Raw genomic sequence first — 20624 nt, 5'->3', positions numbered from 1 at the left:
CCATTGTGTAAAGCTCTTTGAGTGCCCAGAAAAGCGCTATATAAATGTAACGAATTATTATTATTATTATTATTAGAGTTACCGACTGAAGTCAAGCAGTATTGCGTTCAACCCTACAATCATTTTAAAGCCCGCTCCACTTCCTTGACCACAGTTTAATAGCTCATTTGAAGGATGGTTCTTATTGTACAGTAGAGTGGCCCCATCCCTATACTGGGGTGCTAGGAGCCACACATACTGTAGACTACAGAGTCACATCACGTACACTTTACTACACATCTTCCAACCACGACTTTGTTTTTTAGAACGCTCCCCATCCAGATACCAGTTCCAACCCTGCCTCGCTTTAGTCTGCAACCAGATGAGAGCCGCAGAGTTATTGCTGCTATTTTTTTAGGGTTAGGGTTAGAAAGCATTGTGAGATGCTGGTAACTTGTAGTGCTAAGGCCAGTAACCAGCTCAGATTTGCTTGAGGACAGAATGTGAATGCTGATCCACTAACAAGACAAGATCTGGACAAGCACTATACTAGCTCCAACCAGCATGGAACACATGCTGCTTTATGCTGAATTTTTGAGAAGGAAAAGTAGGGCTTATCAACATTTATAAACAATTTATCACCTTTTATCCTAATGCATGCTCTTTTATGAAGTAGCCTGTTTGAAGTAGCCATTTGGTCAGAAATAATTCAACACGTTTATCAGTCTTCTATAAGAAATATTGATTAAAGAGCCCCTATTTTGATTTATAGAAGGTCAAAAACACATTCATTGTCTTATAATATGCATTTATCTTTACCCGATTATCCCAACCACTCCCATACGATTTGTTCAGCGATTCATTTTCAACCCCTCCTTTATGTGAGGCTATTCTGCTGTGATTGGTCCGATGACCCATTCTGTTGTGATTGGTCGACTGGGTTCAGCGTGAGAGAAGTAGCAGAGAGTAAGTGAGAGCCCAATGCAGGAATGCATTCAAGTAACGCAGTTAAACACCACCATATACTCTATTCTTAAACTTAACCCAAAGTAATAACAACGACGCACATTCAGTATTAATCCACACAGTGGCAACAGTTGGAACTATTTTGAAAATTGACTGTGCCGCATGTGTGAGGAACAGCTGATGGTGGCCATAGCAAGGGCAAACAGCTGATGATCATGAGATCAGAAACGCATTTAAATCGTAAAAGAAAGAAGCACGCGTCACGTTTTCTATGTGGTTTTGGACACAATATGAGTAGCAACATGAAGATTTACCTGAGAGTCACAGTACAAGCACTGATCTATAATAGATAAGCGATTACAAGCCGCATGGAGTGATTACAAGTTAGACCATACAATTAAATACATATTTTGCAAACTAAACAAAACGAGGCAACAATTTTAATGACACTTACAAGTTATAATACGGAGGAAGAAGAAACTGGTCCATATGAACTGTATCAGTTAGTTTGACAAAGTCTCATGCATAATAGTCTCTGCTGCTCCTTCCTTTAATTACAAATGGCAGATGAGTCCCGCGTTGCAGTGTAGGTTATTGTATCAAAAATCAGAAAAATAATAAGAACAAGCTCAGCACATGGTTGGCTATACTGTGGTATTGTTGTGAAAATGAACTTTAACCCTTTATTACCCGCAATCGAATCTCCATTTGTTAGTGATCGACAGCTTTGCATCATGATTAGTCCCATGATTCCCTGAGCTCCGCTATTGTCTGAAGGGAAAGATACATTTAGGTTTTACCGGATCCGGCACTACATATTTGGCGATGTACCATTTTGATGTTGACGCGTTCAAGATTGAATCGAACCCAACATGATTCATTTTTTCGACTCAGAATCAGTAGTTTTCAACATGGTGCACTTTCAGATTTAAACCTCAACTGGAAATTTGTAGTCACTTAGTGCTGTTACACACTGCATGGAACACTGCATCATGTTTAAAAACCTATAATTTTTGAGGTCACGAAGAACACAGTCTGTGGATATTAACCCTGGCTGGCCTGTTTAGAACCCCAGCTAACACTGGTCCAACAATGGAGATGCAGCTAATAGATACTGACTGGGATAACAAGGGATTAATAACATCTTACTGGCTGGTGCTCATTGTGCTGTAGTCCACTCAAGCCCAATGGTAACTCCATAGGTGAATGCTGCACATTGGTGGCTGTTGAAGAAGATTTCTCATCTGAATGCATGTAATGTTTTAAATACCCAGAAAAGCTCTATATAAATGAACGGGGAGGGCAATTAATTGAGTTTTAAGCACAAACAATATAACCAATTATTTGCACAAACTGTAAATAACTTTTAATGCTATCTGAGAACAGCACAAATAGCATCTTACTATTTCTGAAAAATAGGGTATTGTGTATTTAGAGAGTATCTGTATCCAGGTATGGTAGACTTTCTTGGTTTGAAGGAATGCATATTTGTTTGTTAACAGTAAGCGTATGTAAAATGCCTTCACTCTCATTGGTTGTTGATGCATTGTGCTCATTTACGTCAAATGTTATTTTACTTGCCAAAGTTAGGAATATTTGTTAGTTATTTAGTATGTTTTTTTCTAAAATATGTAACTAATAGTTATTAACACATACTACATAAGCCTATCATCTGACTTCCAGAGGCTCTGTTTACTCATGTTTCTTTCTCAAAATAGGTCCTGCCAGTATTCGACCAATGAAAAATGTCACTGCCATCGCTGGGAGGGACACGTACATACACTGTCGCATCATTGGTTACCCGTACTACTCTATTAAGTGGTATAAGGATTCCAATCTGCTCCCATTCAACCATCGCCAACGTGCCTTCGAGAACAACGGCACACTCAAGCTGTCCAATGTGCAAAACTCAGACGAGGGAGAGTATACATGCTACGTGTTGGTGGATCCAGAGAAACAAATTCACAGGAGTGTCCATGTGACAGTAAAAGGTACAGCTGTGTGGACAGATGTCAGCTTATTTTATTATTTGGGTAATAAACGTGTCATTTAAATTTTCTTAAAGCTATTTTCACTAGTATGAGTAGTAATATCAGAATTAAATTGACAGGCTATTTGATCAGTCATAGCTCAGATATTATAAGCTCCTAGCTTTAAGCTGTCCTTTTTTCATCCTTAACCCTCCTGACAGGTTTACATCCTGCCCCTTACTTTAGTGTTCCCAGTCAAAATTGCCCGGTCTGTTTAAAAAAAAAACATATTTCTCCACCAAATTTTTATTCAACATTCTTTAGCTGTGAACCATGTCTCAAAGTAGTGTTTAACATGAATTTATAGGTTTAGACTTAAAATAACTGCAGTGAAAAATGAAAAAAAGGTGCTGAAAATATATTACAAAATGAACAGCAGATGACAGAAATCAAAACTTTTTGTTTCATTACTAAAAAAAAGCTAACTAAAATAACTATCTGACCAAAGAAATTGAAATTTTTATCCATCTGAATGATTTATCATCCAGCAAAGCACAAACAAAATGCTATCCTTTCTTGTGCTCTGAGTGATCGAGATTACAGTCCTTCAGTTGTACTGGATTAGTGTACTAATATAGGGAATAGTGACTAAGGGTATAGACAGTAAGCATGAACACAGAACTAGCACTAGTTATGCTTTGGTCATTTTTGACCGAAATAGTAATGGTCTAATATAATAAAATAATTGTTGCTAAGCTAAGCTAAAAGTGCTCCTGCTAGATTCAGAGATTGGCTGAACGAAGATTGGCAGAAAGGAAAGAAAGAAAGAAAGAAAGAAAGAAAGAAAGAAAGAAAGAAAGAAAGAAAGAAAGAAAGAAAGAAAGAAAGAAAGAAAGAAAGAAAGAAAGAGAAAGAAAAACACATAGATAGATTCACAAAACAGACACCTGTCTAATCTGTGTGAAGATATGATACACTGTTTTATCAGGAAGTGGATTCACATTGGAGAGTCCAACACTTATACTTATACACATAACTTATTGGTTTAGTAGCTGATCCATATAAATTAAAAAAATAAATAAATAAAATAAACTGAGAAAACTTAAAATAGTTATGTTTCCTTGTGTGATCAGGCTGTAGGATCAGCACATAAGCGCGTAAAGGAGATGTCTACTTGCAAAAGACATTGTTCAGTCTTGAGTGAGTGAGTGAGTGAGTGAGTGAGTGAGTGAGTGAGTGAGTGAGTGAGTGAGTGAGTGGGTGAGTGAGTGAGTGGGTGAGTGGATGGGTGGATGAGTGAGTGAGGGGATGTTTTGTGTCTAATGAATAAATATAGCCTGGATACCCATTCATTTCCTATGGCGGTCACTTTTAAGCGGGAACACCACAGGTGTAACAAGGTTGATAAAAACACTCAAAATTCAATAAAAGAGATGATCATCACTTTTTATATGTTCAAATGCACAATGTGGAGGACATCAATAGACCTTGAGGCAATTAGATGAACAAAACAACATTCATGAGTGATTTAAGTTGTAAATCGGTCAGATTTGACCCAAACACAACAGGAAGGTTGAGTTAAAATATTTTAGGACTTTCAAATAACCAGGCACTGAAGAATACCTAAAAGAATCGTTTACATGGAAGGATTTTGTACAAGTGAAAAAAATAAACATATGCCTTTAGTTAACACAGGCTCATTCTTAAAACATAGTCCCGCGGACGATTCTGGAGACCATGAATAACGTAGCCGGAGCGAACACTACTGGGTGGTATGAGGCCGTTCCTTTTGGCGCTTACCGGCTGACTGCTTACCTCCTTGTGGAGGGCTTTGCCATGCCTACCAGTTTGTCCAGTTAGCTCGTCGTGTACGTCGGCGGACTTGAGACGCAGGGAGGGAGTTGACCACGACGACGGCCGGGTTCGAATCTGGGTAAGAGTGGTTCCAGAAGGCAGATAAGACAAAAACAGAATCCAAAACATAAAATGAACGAGTGAACAACAGGGTGAAAATGTAGTAAAATCTTTAAACGTGGTAAAAACCAGACGAGGGGTTTTCTTTTTCTGGACGGCTTTTGTAAACCGTCAGCTGGGTTTTGCAAAGTAAGCGGGTGGGCAGGTCAATCGGTTGGGTTTAGGGAAGGAATAGGGTGGGTCGGTTGATTGGCCGGTCGTCCCATCAATCATTCAGTCAGCTGACAGCAGCCTCCGGAGGGTTCACGCGAGAACAGCGCGGGCGCAAACGGCACTCGAGAGGCATTTGAGATGCGAAAAAGCGCACAAAGCAGCCTCTCGCGGATTCACGAAAACAAAAACTGCAAAAATACGTATCTCCCGGGACATATTTCGCTGCCTCCAGAAATGTCCACAGGACTACGCTTTTAGAATGAGCCTGGGTTGCCTTTAGTGGTTCAATCGAAAAATGATCAAGCTACGACAATATGTTTGTGACGAGGGAGCTGTCATATCTAATCTAAAATATTTAAATTTGTATTTTGAAGATGAACGGAGGTCTTACAGGTTTGGAACAACATGACTGAGTAATTAATAACACTGTTTATTTTTGGATGAACTAACACTTTAAGGGGAAGGTGTATAATTAATCATCAATGTGTTTAATTAAAATAAAAACAAGAATATGCATGCGCTCCTGGGGTCTGACAGATGAATATTTATAATTAAGACACTTTAATATAAGTCAACAGGAGCTCTTTGTTAGTAATTATCTGTTTCCTACGCTAATCTATTACTATTATGGAAATTTAAATATGTCTTAATTAATGTGAGATTCTGTATAAGCAGTGCGTGTAATAATACAAATATGTTTACAAAACTTTACATGTCAAAACACTGGACAAAATTGATCTCACTTATTAATTACCCAATTAAACTTGACCTAAAAACTTAACCTTAAAGTACAGGTATAGCACTAATTAGAATAATTCAGGCATTTCTATTATACCAAAGTTGTAAAAGGCACTAGTAAAACGGCAAGTATTCATTCCTGTTATTATGTAATAACCAATCTAGCATCTGTTTTTGCGAGTTCAGAGTCATAAAGACAGGGGGGGAATGCTGTGTGATTGAGTTAGCTAATTTGCTCCATTCATGCTTAAAATTCTGAAGCGTGCAAAGGGATTCCCCGGAGTCCATTATCCCCATTTTGTTGTGAATTAAATAAGCACTGAAGTGCTGCTTTATTTCAATGTTATTTTAACTCATTGATTCTCAAACGCGACAGGCTGACTAGCACCATGCTTGCGAAGTCCCCGGGGAACGCATTATGCCGAATTTACTGGGAGACGAAAGAGCCCTTTTATGGTCGTCTTTATTTTGTCTTTCTTTGCTCTGTTTCTCCCTCATTAGTTCACATTATGCTTCCTCCTCGGTGAAATCTCTAGATTCAGAGCTGTAATGGCTTGTTATGAAGGCCGACTGGAGCCTTATTATTGCAAATCGCAGCTAATTGTACATGTGTGATCACATATGTTCTGTCCACCAGGCCATATTGTATGAGTCTTTTGTCAAGACAAGAGTCATTTCTTTTAAATGTGGCGTTTCCTCATTGAACCGCGTTGCATTAAATCTGTATTTGATTTTAGTGGGAAGGACCTATAATGTAGTGTTGGACTGAAATTTTGCAAAAAATATCTACTGTTATGTGATATGTTATATGTAGGCCCACACGGAATCTGCGCGCGCAGAATTTCGCAGATTTCTGCAGATTTTTAGCCCATCATTAATTCTGTTTATATACTTGAGTAAATGTGTGTAAATCTATATTTATTTAATTTTTTTATTAAATTACAGTAATATTATTGACTAATATGAAAATGTTCAGGCGACGCAGTGGCACAGTGGGTAGCACGTTCGCCTCACAGCAAGAAGGTCGCTGGTTCGATCCTCGGCTCAGTTGGCATTTCTGTGTGGAGTTTGCATGTTCTCCCTGCGTTCGTGTGGGTTTCCTCCGGATGCTCCGTTTTCCCCCACAGTCCAAAGACATGCGGCTAAATTGTCCGTAGTGTATGAGTGTGTGTGTGGATGTTTCCCAGAGATGGGTTGCGGCTGGAAGGGCATCCGCTGTGTAAAAACTTGCTGGATAAGTTGGCGGTTCATTCCGCTGTGGCGACCCCAGATTAATAAAGGGACTAAGCCGACAAGAAAATGAATCAATGAATGAAAATGTTCATCTGATTTATGTGCAATGCAGTTTGTAGAGTAATATTTTCAGTCTTTTAGTAGATATATCATATGAGAGACTTGCTCCGTTTACCAAATAATGTGAATCTAATTAGAGTTGCAATTTAAGCATTAGATAAAAGTTAAAAGGTATTACTATTTATTAAGGTTTTAGTTATAATACTTCCAAAATAATTCCGCAGAAATCCACAGATGTTTACCAAAATTCGTCCGCAGATTCCGTCTGGCCCTATGTTATGCTGTCAATAGCCCCTTTCACACATGGATACCAGTAAATATCCGGAAAATTACCGGGAAATTACCAGAACGACTTTACTGGTAAATAAAAAAAGCTCTTCACACAAGCAAGAATGTTCAGGAATTCTATTCCATCTATTCCAAAACACCAGTAAATTCTGAGATCATTAACCAGAAATGACCTCTAAACGGCTGTGCTTTTATTTGTAAACATAGAAGGGGTCGGGCTTTTGAGCCGATGTTGATCAACTGACTCACAAATATGCTAAAAAGTATTTGCAAAATGCAGCTGACATGTTACTATGAGCTATTAGATATACCTGTGTCATTCACTCACAGAGACAAGATCTTTCTCGCTCCCTCTCTGTCTGCCTGTGACTGATTTAAAAGCGGATACTTGGATATCTAGTATGAACTGATGAAAATTCAGACAAATATTGGTAACACTTTACAATAAGGTCCATTAGTTAATAAAATTACTAACATGAACTAATCATGAACAACACATGTACAGCATTTATTAATCATAATTGAACATTTACTAATGCATTATTAACATCCAAGTCCATGCTTGTTAACATTAGTTAATGCACCATGAGTTAACATGAACTAACAATGATCTACTGTATTTTAACGTTAACTAAAATGAACAAATACAGTAGTACAGTAGGTGAGAGTTCAAAGTGGTTATTACTGCCGTATCATATACCGACGCCGTTTGAAATAACTGCTGCTTTGTTTTTAGTGTATGACCGCAGTTTTTGAATAAGCCGCCAGGGGGCGCAAAGGGACGGGATGCGAACGGACAGAAATACCGTATACAGCAGCTTTAAATATGCTACTGTGCTTGTACATGAGATTTAAAAATAAGTCAAAGCATTATAATTCCATCATTAATCATTTAAAATTTGCTTTATTGTAAACCTTTTAAGTGCAAAGAGGATTCATTTTGGAAAATAGAATTGAAAAGATAAAAGACAACTAAAATGAAAGCACAAACATTCAGTACAAATAAGTAGTCTTAAATAAATAAATAATTAAATAAATAAAGCAGTCTTTTAGCCTAAATATAGAAAGATGTTCAGTGTTATCTATTTTGATAGGACTAAGACAAGACATTTTCATTTATGTTTTTATTTCTGTTTTTATTTACATTTTCGTTGTTGATTATAGTTTACTATCTCATTTTATGTCTCAATTATTGTACATAATAATAAACGAATAATGAAAATAAATGAATAATGAAAATAGGTCTAAATAAATTATTTATTTAAAGACATTGCCGCGAAACACTGAGAAATGGTCAGAAGCATGGTCTAAAGAGCTTAAGTTGAATGCTGCTTCATCAAAAGCAAAAAAATAAATTGACCTACCTTGAGCAGATCACTAAAAGTATAATAAAAATATTTTTGCCACAGGACATAAATTAAGTCTCGCAGGTTTATTTTTAATAATTTAGTTTCAGTTCAGTTTTTTTTTTTTTTTCTCAAAACGTCAATGTTCTCCTTTAAAGTAGCTATAACTGTTGTTTTGTTTTGTTTGTACTTAATGGCTCAGTATGTTTTGTATTTTAATTTCAATTTCAGTCACCGTGCATGTGTGTGAAATATAATGTATTGTTCATTGTTTGTTCATGTTAGTAAATGCATTAACTAATGAAACTTATTGTAAAGTGTGACACAAATATTGAACTGCAAAGAGCAATATTAGTTTTAATGTGTTTATTACTTGGCAAATTATCATGGAATCAGCAAGATAATCAATGACTTGCCACGTGTTAAAGAATGTTAAATGCACTCCATGTCATTTTGGGTGTTTTTTGTGCCTCTGTGTTGTGTATGTAAAATATTTTAAAAAACTGCAATATATTGATTATCCCGTAGATATCTCTAGTTGAAAGATTTCTTCAAATCTCACAGAATAATATATATGTACAACTCAGAGGTCGCATTAGACTTTGTCATTGTCCGTCATTTTGATGGAGAGGGTTGTAAAAATTGCCAGAAGCTTCTCAGACTCTACTGACAGACTCGGGCCAGATATGGTTAACAGGTGTCAGGATAGTGCTTTACAGCCGCACCACGAACGCCACACTCTGCCCGGATAACACTCGCCGATGCCGAGTCGGAGCCAGAGGCGCCGAAGGGCAGCCGAGCTCTGGCCGATTACTACCTGCTATCTGGGTACCGCCTCTTCAGCCAGTGTTTTATAGTTAGGAAACATTTCTCCTAAGGAAGTGATCAGAAGTTTGCTGGATTTTCTGAATGTGGGATTTCCCGGTCTTGCAAGCACCTGTTTCACCAGGAAAAAACTGTGAGATTTTTGCAAATGTATGCAGCGGTGACAAGAGGAGACAAAACAAGGGCAATCGGCATCAGCTGGACAGGAGTGGGAATTACAGTTAGCTACAAATTACAATAGATCACCCTCAGCACAATCCGTCAAAATGACGGATCACCTTCAGATCTTTCAGTCACTGCTAAAAAAAACCCGTCAATGATGGAAAATATTCGGTTAAGGTGACCTCTGGTTTATGAGTGTTCTGTAATTTGCATGTGATGAAAGGCTTAAAAGGCTCTATTTTGACGGTCCATGCGCAAAGCGCAAAACGCAAAACGCAAAACGCAGGGCGCAAACGCTTTCAGGGCGTGCCAGAACGCGTCTTTGCTAATTTCAGGATGGGAAAACCTGCTTTGCGTCATGGCACATGATCTAAAAGGGTTGAGTTAATTTTCTTAATGAGTTATAGGTGTGTTTTGAGAATAAACCAATTAGAGTCTCATCTCCCATTCCCTCTAAGAGCCGGCTGCGTCGCGCCAAGAGCACATTTGCTATTTACAGGACGCAAAGTAAGTGTAAGTGGAAAAAATGAGCATTTCACAAGCAAACAGTTAACAGTTAACAGTTTTTTAACAGAAAACTGTTAAACAGAGCATCTACTGTGTGAGAATGAGAGATAATGGATCTACTTTCACATTCGCTCTTGGATAGGGAAACCTAAACGCACAGACATCAATTAGTCTATAAATAATTAATTTTGTTTGTGAAGCGCAAATATTCGTTTCAAAACTATTTCTAAATTCAGTTCTAATTTCCAGCAAACGAATAAATGAACAATAATAACAAAATGAGCTCAAAAACCTGAGTTATATCCTAAAACACATGCTGTGCCCCTTATGGTCTAAAACTTGGCAGGTGGGCAAATCTAAGCTTGTTTTTAATAAAACAAATATAAATATGGATATATTAAATAATGCTGCTAATAATAATAACATTATACAAAAGCAAATTGTTATGAATGAACTGAAAAAGCCTCCCGAGATGAAGAAGACATAAAAGCAGTGATTTTTCATATTTATGTAGGCTAGAAAATAATATGTTTTGTAATATTTTAATCCTTTATATTTATATTCTATATCTATTCTTATTATATCCTATATATGTCCTTAATATTTAAATTTTTTCATATGTAAAGATATTTGCCTATTGCTCTCTTGTGCGTATTAAGCAGTGTGTAAGCGAGGCGCAACTCTGCGGCGGAGTTTAGACCGGGTTAGTTTTGGTCAAATGAAAAATCTATTATAGTTTCTCAAAATAGCAACGCGGCAGCAGTGCGCCTCAGAACGCCTCCCTTTTTAGACCAGAACGCCTATGGGCGCACAAATGAGCGCTAATGCATTTGCTATTTAAACAGCGTAGCGCAACGCCTCAAAACGACTCTTGCCCCAAGCTTAAACTACCAAAAGACTGTTGTGCCGCGCCTTGCGCCACACTGCGCCGGGTGTATGATAGGGCCCAAAGTCTTTGTAAATTCAAAATGTAGAAAGTTTGTTTTGCTAGGTCACATTGTTATTCTTAAAACGAATAACTAATCTGGGCAAGTTCATCCACAAAAAAAAAAGAAATGTTTGTTGTAGTTATCTTTAAATTAAAATACCATTTGCTTCTATGTTTAGAGTGGCGGTCCTGAGTGATTCAATAGCAACTGTATATTAATACCCTCTCTTATCGTTAGTTTGCTATGAGGGAATGATGCGCAAAAGAAAGCCCTGTCCCCCTACTCGATATTCTGTTTCAGTTGGAAGTACATCAACATATTCAAACTAAAAGTCTCAGCAACTTCCACTTGATGCTGACTTTAATTGAAGGGTTGTGTGGAAAGTCCCTATATAGGGACACTTTACATGCGAGTTAATAGAGTCATCGTAACACTCATCTGCTGATGCATTTTAAGAGTGTCTCTTTCTGATTTTTCCCTCAGTGCCCCCTCTTATCCAACACTCCGACTCTCAGAGTGCTTCCATTGGTCAGCGTGTCTTCATCCCATGTGTGGTCATATCCGGCGACCTGCCCATGTCTATAACCTGGCACAAAGATGGACGACCAATCAACGCCAGCCTGGGTGTCACCATCGACAACATAGACTTCACCAGCTCACTGCGCATTTCAAACTTGTCGGAAATTCATAATGGCAGTTACACCTGCATCGCCCGGAATGAAGCTGCAGCCGTCGAACATAGCATACAGCTCATCGTTAAAGGTTTGAGATCAGTCTTACAACGTATACATTTAATTAATAATATTCATTCCAATTTTAAGTCATTTGATTAGTTTTTTTAGTATAATAAATGTGTTCTTTTGTATTTGCCACTAAGTTCTGTTTAAGTGAAGTTTGTTTATAAACTAATTTCGAGAGGAGCACGCGCTTATGATTGATAGCACCTGGTCCACATTAGCTAACGCTGATTCACCAATCAGACGACGCCTTAACCACTATAAATAACCAGAGTATCTTACCTCAACCATCTTCGTCTTGAAGAATCCCCCCTTCCACCCCTACTCCTCCCATTTCCTAATCAGGGCAGCACGGAGGCCTAGTGGTTAGCACCACGGTCGCACAGCAAGAATGCCACCGGCTCTGACTCTACCTGGCCAGGTCGGCGTTTCTGTGTGGAGTTCACATGTTCTCCTTGTGTTTGCGTGGGCTTTCACCGGGCTCTCCGGTTTCCTCCCACAGACCTAAAACATGTAACATAAGTAAATTGACAAATCTAAATTGACAGACACTTCATAGCATTTTATTCTACTTCCAACATTATCAGCAGAGGAGTACTCGAGACCTACCTGAACTCGGACTTCCCTCTCGCCCTGCAACAGGGGGAGCCCTGGGCTCAAAGATCTCACGAATTCAGGGCTCTGCATGCCAAACAAGCTTTATAATCAATCATCAGCTAAGGGCTAACTCTTAGAAAATGTTCATATTTAATGGTGCATTTGTAAACATTTTACATGCTTGTTATATTCTTTGTTTTTTTTGCATAGTTCCACCACATTTTGAGGTTCAGCCAAAAGACCAGGACGGCATATATGGGAAATCAGTTACCTTGAATTGTTCGGCAAAGGGAAATCCAATCCCCACTATAGTGTGGAACCACTCAAAAGGTATGCTAGTATTGGTGAATATTAATTTGTATGTCATTTTCTGTTGTTCGTGCAGTGTCTGTGTATGAATTTAGAATTTCTAAAGAAATCAGTAAATCTCACAAATGCTTTTCTAGGTAACATTTTAACAGATTATGTTATTAAAAGATGAAATATAAATACATAATATAAAATATTAAAGGGCCACGAAACCTCCCTGTCTCAGCAGTGTGTTTTCACACCTCTAGTTTTTAAAAAGTCAGGAAAGTGGGTGGGTCCAGCCTGTCCAGCTCTGGAATGTTTTGCATAAAAATGGGAGTTTCAGTTTGGGCACACTCTGATTTTCACTGAGGCAAAACAACACACAGACACAGGGGAGAAAGACAGTGACTGTGTTTACATGGACATCAGTAATCAAATTATTTGGCAAATTATTGATTTGTCAACTTTAACTGCAGTTTGGCACTTTCACTTTCATTCAAGAACATTTCATGCATGCCCCCCTAGACAAACGAGAAATTGGACGTGGGGAACTGCTGGAAGAGTGTAGTTTTAATGCAATCTTTGATACCGCACGTCGTATGAGAGAAAGAAAAAAAAACCCTCTGCATTTCTCTGTAACTTAGATGCAGTCGGTAGGTAGCGTCAGAAAGTTGTGTGTGTATAGTCTATCCTGTCACAAAATGTGGCAAAAATCCTTTACCACGGTAATCAACCCAAGCTCATTCTGAAAACGTAGTCCCACGGACGTTTCTGGAGACAGCGGAATACGTCCCGGGGCGTACGTACGGCCGCGTTTATTATTTTCAAGCGAACGCTGCGGGGCGGTGTGACGCTGTTCCCTTTCGCGCTTGCCTCACCTCCTTGCGGAGGGCTTCCCCGCTGCAACCCGTTTGTCCACTCAGCTCAGCGTGTACGTTGGCAGGCTCGATATGCGGAGAGGGGTCGACCACGGCGACCGGTTTTGAGTCCGGGGAAGGCCAGCTCCAGCAATCAGGTAAGACGAAAACAGAATCCCAAAAATTATGTGAACGAGTTTAGTGACAGGGTGAGAACGCGGCGAAATCCAAAAACGCGGTGGAATAAAAAAAAAATCAGGGCTTTTATTTTTTTGGACGGCTTTTGTGAACTGTCGCTCGGGTTCAGGGAAGCGAGCGGGCGGGCGGGTCCATCGGTAAAATTGGTCGAGTTCGGGGAAGGAGGAGGGCGAGTCGACCGATTGGCCAGTCGCGCAGTCAATCATCCGGTCAGTCGGACAGCGGCCTCCGGCGGGTTCATGCGAGAACAGCGTGGGCGCGAACCGTGCTCGCGGATTCGCGAAAACAAAAACTGCAGCCGTACGTACCCGCCGGGACGTATTCCGCGGTCTCCAGAAACGTCCGTGGGACTACGTTTCCACGTAGTAGGGTTGACGGCAATAGTTGAAGGTGTTTACATGTTTACACTTGAAGATCAACATTTAAAGCAGACCTTTCCAGGCACGTGCGCACATAGGGGATTAAACCTGTGCAGTGCACATGCCCTTTTTAGTCTTGGATAGAAAGTGCCCTTCCAAAATTATCAAAAGTGCCCCCGCGACACCCCCTCCCGCCATTAAATAGGCGCGCGACAACACCGCTCTTGAGTATGCCCACCCCCCCACCCCCACCCACTGTTCAATACGTGCGCGACAACGCCGCTGATCAGAACACGCATGACAACACCGCTCTACAGTACGCGCGCGACAACAACAACAACCCCCCGCTCTTCAAAAAATGTATCGTGTACTAGCCCTTTGGACAGTCTCTGCACAGTAGATATTGAAGTGATATTGCAGTGATATTAGCATACTGTAAACTTAAAGTATGTCTTTAAAACTGAAAGAGTACGATACGACGATACGAACTAACTTTGCCATCTGAATAAACATAAACAAAGACCACTGATTGCACACTTACCAAATCTGTAGAGACAAGACAATCAACACCAACTGGAACCGCATACTTTTTTAAAGAAGACAAGCGGCAAATCTGGATTTTACCATTTCTAGAAGCGAAAATCTTTTGGATGAAAATTTTTCCTTACAAACATGTTTTTGCCACGTTTTATCAGACCACTGTAATCCTTCAAAATTAATTTTCAAACTGGAAGAATGAATTTGCTCGAAATAATGCAAAAACAAACAATTTTCAACTTTTTTTTGTGAAATATATATGTTCTAATAGTATTTTTAGCAGCTTGGGACATCTGGAAAAATGTGTTTTGGTGTTTCAAAACCCTTTAAGACTGTGAAAAAGAAAAAAAAAGACTCTGTATTTTGCAAAAATAAAAAGCTTGTAATTATTAAATTGTGATAAAATACCTATATTTTTTAATGTAAAACAACAATTATGTTACCAAGGGTCATTGTTTATTGCTTTAGATATAATAAACAGCAACACATCTAATTAATTAACACTAACCAGTTCCCAGCTATTTTTTATTAATAACAATCACTTTTGTTTTACATCATTTGGCATAAAATCCTCAGCAGGTAAACCGATGATTGCAGGGACAGATTTGCATCTTTATTAGTAAGTAAAGACTGATAATTTAATTATTGAAATTATATTATTTTTAATAATTTTATTCATATCCAGTGCATCAATTTAAATCCATTATGATATTGTTGTACAGCAGGGGTGGTCAACCCGGTTCCTGGAGAGCCACCTTCCTGCAGATTTCAGTTGCAACCCATATCAAACACACCTGCCTGTAATTATCACATGGTGTTCAGGTCCTAATTAATTGGTTCAAGTGTGTTTAAAATGGGTTGCAACTGAAATCTGCAGGAAGGTTGCTCTCCAGGAACAGGGTTGGCCACCTCTGTTGTACATGATATAATGTACACCAAGCTACTTAAAAATATTTATACAAGAGTTCTGTCAGGTTTTTGAATCTGATTGGTTGATAGCCGTGTGATATTCTGCTAGTAACAGCACTGTCCAGCCTCTTAAGCCTTTACATTTGTGTATTACTCCGCCCAAATACAGCAACAAGCAGAGGACCCTCCATTAGCCTGTTATTGAGCAAAGACGGTTGACAATGTCCATCCACAAGATGGTGACATAGACCGTATAATAAGCCCTAAGAGAAAACAGAGTAATTTCAAACTACAGCTGATCAAATCATTATTAAACATGTTAATGACGTTCTAAGTCGATCTCTCTCTTTTATATGTTGTAGTGTTGTATTTATAACATAATAATATTGTGATCTCCCGATTGTAACAGAGAAATCCTGAGAGATATCTCTGTAGACTGAGATGGCAGACTGAAATGGCATTTCATTCCGTTCAGCCTTATAATCTTAAAATGTCAGCAAAATCACCTGTTTTGTCATCACTTTAGACATTACGCTAGAGAATCATTCAAATACTAGCTTTAAATAGACGTTGGTGAATTAGTAACAGCTTGAACTAACGACGTCAGCTGCAAATGTGAATGAATGGCGGAAGAAAGTAGTTCCTCTTACAAAAGGGTTTTGAGACTCTCCGTGTTTGATTTTCTTTTTTATACACACGATTATGGCGTTGAACTTTTGTATAAACACAATATCACACTCGTGGCAGCGTGATAGCAGTATATTTATAAATATGTGTGTTTTCTCTGGATCGACCTTCTAATAAAAGGGATCTGAAGCCGACACATTTGGTGTGGGCGTAATTAGAGTCTGGCTTTGGTAGTAATGTGGTTTGGGGGTTATCTGGACAGGTGGGCTGGACACAGGTGTATGTGGTCATGGTCAAAGAAGCTGAATTACTGGATTACAACAGGAGCAGGTGACTTGCTCGACTTTGATTCTCCCTGAAGGTGAAGCAGCGTTTGAAGCCCTCTCTACACATTGCAGATGAAAGCCTACAAATGGAAATCCATAATCACACGCACACATACACACACACCAAAAAAATGCTGCACATCAGGAGGGAGGAGTTCAGCTGAGTTTCGATGAAAGAAAAGAGGGTCAGATGGAGTTGGAGGAAAAAAAGAAAAAAAGATGGATAAGCAGGACAATTTTCTACAATGTTTTCTGCCATATGTTCAGACATCAAATTATAACATTCAGAAGTAAATGTTTCTGTTGTCGTCATCTTAAAGGGGTCCTGTTATGCTCCCTTTTTTCAAGATTTCAAATAAGTCTCTGATGTTCCTGTAGTGTGTACTGTATGTGAACCTTCAGCTCAAAATACTCCACAATCATTTTTTTATAACTCTTTAAAATTGCTCCTATTAGGCTTTGATCCAAATTGTGTCATTTTGGTGACTGTTGCTTTAAATTCAAATGAGATTTTACTTCCTGCCCTCTTTTCAAAAAAGGGTGGAGCTACACATGACTCTGATAGACTAGAGCCACATTAAAAACAGACTAAGGGCTCTATTTTGACGGTCCATGCACAGTGCGCAAAACGCAGGGCGCAAACGCTTTCAGGGCGTGTCAGAACACATTTTTGCTAATTTAAGGACGGAAAAATCTGCTTTGCGCCGTGGCGCATGGTCTAAAAGGGTTGAGTTTATTTTCTTAATGAGTTAAAGGTGTGTTTTGAGAATAAACCAACCAGAGTCTCATCTCCCATTCCCTTTAAGAGCCAGCTGCATCGCGCCAAGAGCGCATTCGCTATTTACAGGATGCAAAGTAAGTCTTAAGTGGAAAAAAATGAGCATTTCACAAGCAAACAGTTAACAGTTTTTTTTAACAGAAAACTGTTAAACAGAGCATCTACTGTGTGAGAATGAGAGATAATGGATCTACTTTCACATTCACTCTTGGATAGGGAAACCTTTACGCACAGACATTAATTAGTCTATAAATAAATAATTGTGTTTGTTAAGCACAAATATTCATTTCAAAACTATTTCTAAATTTAGTTCTAATTTCCAGCAAACTAATAAATGAATAACAATAACGAAGTGTGGTCAAAAACCTGAGTTATATCCTAAAACACATGCTGTGCCCCTTATCGTCTAAAACCTGACAGGTGGGCAAATCTAAGCTTGTTTTTAATAAAACAAATATAAATATGGATATAATAAATAATACTGCTAATAATGATAACATTATACAAAAGCAAATTGTTATGAATGAACTGAAAAAGCCTCCCGAGATGAAGAAGACATAAAAGCAGTGATTTTTCATATTTATGTAGGCTAGAAAATAATATGTTTTGTAATATTTTAATCCTTTATATTTATATCCTATATCTATTCTTATTATATCCAATATATATCCTTAATATTTAAATTTTTTCATATGTAAAGATATTTGCCTATTGCTCTCTTGTGCGTATTAAGCAGTGCGTAAGCGAGACGCAACTCTGCGCAATCTCTGGGCTTGCTGCATAACAAATACCAAAACTTTAGCAATTTATAAAAAAATTGATCACTTTCTGGCCATTGGATATTAGGCATGGACATATATATTGCGATCGTGATTTTCGAAAGCATTTTATCACTTTGTAAACGTTTATTATTACCATTTCATGAGTCTCCCCATACAGTTGAATAGAGCGCTTGGACAAGGAAGCCACTTCGCGTGACATCACACTTAACGAGCGGATATTAATGGGGGTAAGATCGTCACTAGTCTGCGGGACTTTTGCCCTCTAATGAATTGTACAAAGGGATACTGTCATTCAAAGTGTTTCTGCAGACTGTTTTTGTCAAGTGTGATTATAAAGAATGTAATTAATACATTTTTGCCATTAGAGGCTGGCTATAACCACATGCTTTTGCCACACAACTGTGTTTAAACCCTGTGTAAAAGTGATTTTTGGGTAATAAGTCCCCTTTAATTTTGTAAAGCCTGTCAGATAAATCACTAAAAGAAAAAAGGAACACATCAGCTTCATTCAGAGGCACAACTTTAGCACAAACAAACAAACAGTTGGTGCAGTTGTGGCTGTTTAAATGGCTAAAATGTAAGTTGACAATATAATACTGTTCACTAAAAGAAAAACCTCTGTAAAAACAGGACTGTTTACCATAAATTAAAAACAGAAATTGTCTGTTGATTAACAGTGTGTCCACATAAAAAAAAAACTAAAAAATATTAGTTTTTTGATGGTTAAACTACTGTAAAAAAATTTATATTAATTTAAGTGTAATTTAAAATTTAAAAAATTTAAGTTATTTTCTGTGTTTTTAAGAGAATACCAACAGCAATAAATTGGACAGATTCTGTGATTTAAAGGCATACCTACAGTAAACTCATTTAATGCTAGTCAAGCAGTATAAAAATGGCAAATGTTAAGTATACATACATATCTATGTAGTTTATACAGTGTCAGTCAATAAGACCTTTAAAGTAGTAAAGGGGTGGCAGTGCAGTCCCAGCTGGGCCAGTTGGCATTTCTGTGTAGAGCTTGCATGTTTTTTCCCGTGTTTGTGTGGGCTTCCTCTAGGTGCTTCGTTTTCCCCTACAGTCCAAAGACATGCGCTACAGGTGAATTGGATTAATTAAATTGGCCGTAGTGAGAGTGTATTGGTGTTTCTCAGTACTGGGTTTCAGCTGGAAGAGTATCCTCTGTTTAAAACACATGCTTTATAAATTGGTGGTTCATGAATAAAGGGACTAACCCGAAGGGAAATGAATGGATACTGTGCAGCTAACTGCCTATAATTTACTGACTAAAATTGAGCCCTGGTCACCCTCAGAAAACAAAGTTGATGTGAAAACTCATGTAGATCTGAAAAACCTGATGAAGAGTTTTTCAGCATATGTTGGTATGTAGATCTGAAGTGGCTTATTTTTATCCATACAGCCCATTTAAAAATTTCAAAATGAATATATTTCAGAAAAGTGTATATCTTAACTGTTAGTCAAAGTTGTTTTATTTTGTTGCCAGATATGCTGTAGCTTTGGCAGATTAAATTGCTGGTGTGGTATTATGGTTAATGTTATTTTATTGAATCCCTCACTGTCCACTAATCCTAATCCAGACATGACACACCAGATACAAAACACTTCCCCTCAGAGATCTATAAATCTAATAAAGAAATCGTTAAATGCAAACACAGCATAACTGGAGAGGAAATTAAACCTAAAAGGATATAATTCTAATGTATTAACAGATGTTTAAGATTACAATATTTTTATCCTATTTTATTAGAGCTGACTTCAAGTGAATTATATTTTAGACTATATGTATAAAGCTGAACGTTTATAACAGATATTTCTCCAGGCTTCTTTTAGAACTCCTTTTTATTGTGATATTGTGATTTGTTGCTTATGTGGCTGCTAATACCTTTTAAAATATTGTATTATTAGTGATACATCATTCAAAAGTTTGCATACAATTAAAAGAAGAGCCAGAATAAAAATGTAATACCTGTAATTAGAGTTTGCAGTCAAGCAAATGTCTTGATCTATCGCAGTCTTTAAATTATTTGAATCATGTATCTGTGTTGGAATAACTTCTGAAAAATGCCTAAGCTGGAAGCTCCATCTGACGTTTACATTTTAGAAATAATCCATGGAAAGTATAACTGTTATTAAAATCATTTTTAACATACCAAAGCAATTGGAATTTGAAAGCCAAAAAATAACAAAGCTAACTGTGATTAAATAGCAGATTTAGTCATAATAATATTTCCACAAAGCTGAGATGTTTACCTGGTATAGTTATTCCATGCTGTGTTCACAAAATACATTTACATTTAGTCATTTAGCTGACGCTTTTATCCAAAGCGACTTACAAATGAGGACAAGGAAGCAATTTACACAACTATAAGAGCAACAATAAATAAGTCCTGTAGGCAAGTTTCAGGTATGTAAAGTGTAAGACGCAAAACATTCGTTTTTTTATTTATTTATTTTTTGTAATACAGTTAGCGGTGG

At 37.9% G+C, this 20624-nt stretch overlaps 2 protein-coding genes across 5 annotated transcripts in view; both read left to right on the top strand.

Annotated features, from left to right (window-relative positions):
- atm (ATM serine/threonine kinase) overlaps positions 1-20624 on the top strand; it is a 537450-nt gene that overhangs the window by 432386 nt on the left and 84440 nt on the right. The gene's annotated exons all lie outside the window — the stretch shown is intronic.
- The window catches only part of dscamb (Down syndrome cell adhesion molecule b), a 268823-nt gene that overhangs the window by 177282 nt on the left and 70917 nt on the right, over positions 1-20624 (top strand). For 3 of the 4 annotated variants that reach the window (XM_073924332.1, XM_073924331.1, XM_009291474.5), the window contains exons 8-10: positions 2664-2936; positions 11614-11892; positions 12675-12794. The exons of the other annotated variant lie outside the window; for it this stretch is intronic. In XM_073924332.1, the coding sequence (XP_073780433.1) occupies positions 2684-2936; positions 11614-11892; positions 12675-12794 (652 nt within the window). In that variant the 5' untranslated portion in view covers positions 2664-2683. The remainder of the gene's footprint in view (positions 1-2663; positions 2937-11613; positions 11893-12674; positions 12795-20624) is intronic. 4 annotated transcript variants of the gene reach the window in all.

Source organism: Danio rerio, chromosome 15 (genome assembly GCF_049306965.1).
Source record: "Danio rerio strain Tuebingen ecotype United States chromosome 15, GRCz12tu, whole genome shotgun sequence".
In the NCBI taxonomy this organism is placed as follows: Eukaryota; Metazoa; Chordata; class Actinopteri; order Cypriniformes; family Danionidae; genus Danio; species Danio rerio.
Note: the sequence above shows the minus strand (reverse complement) of the source record. Positions and strands in the feature narration are given on the sequence as shown.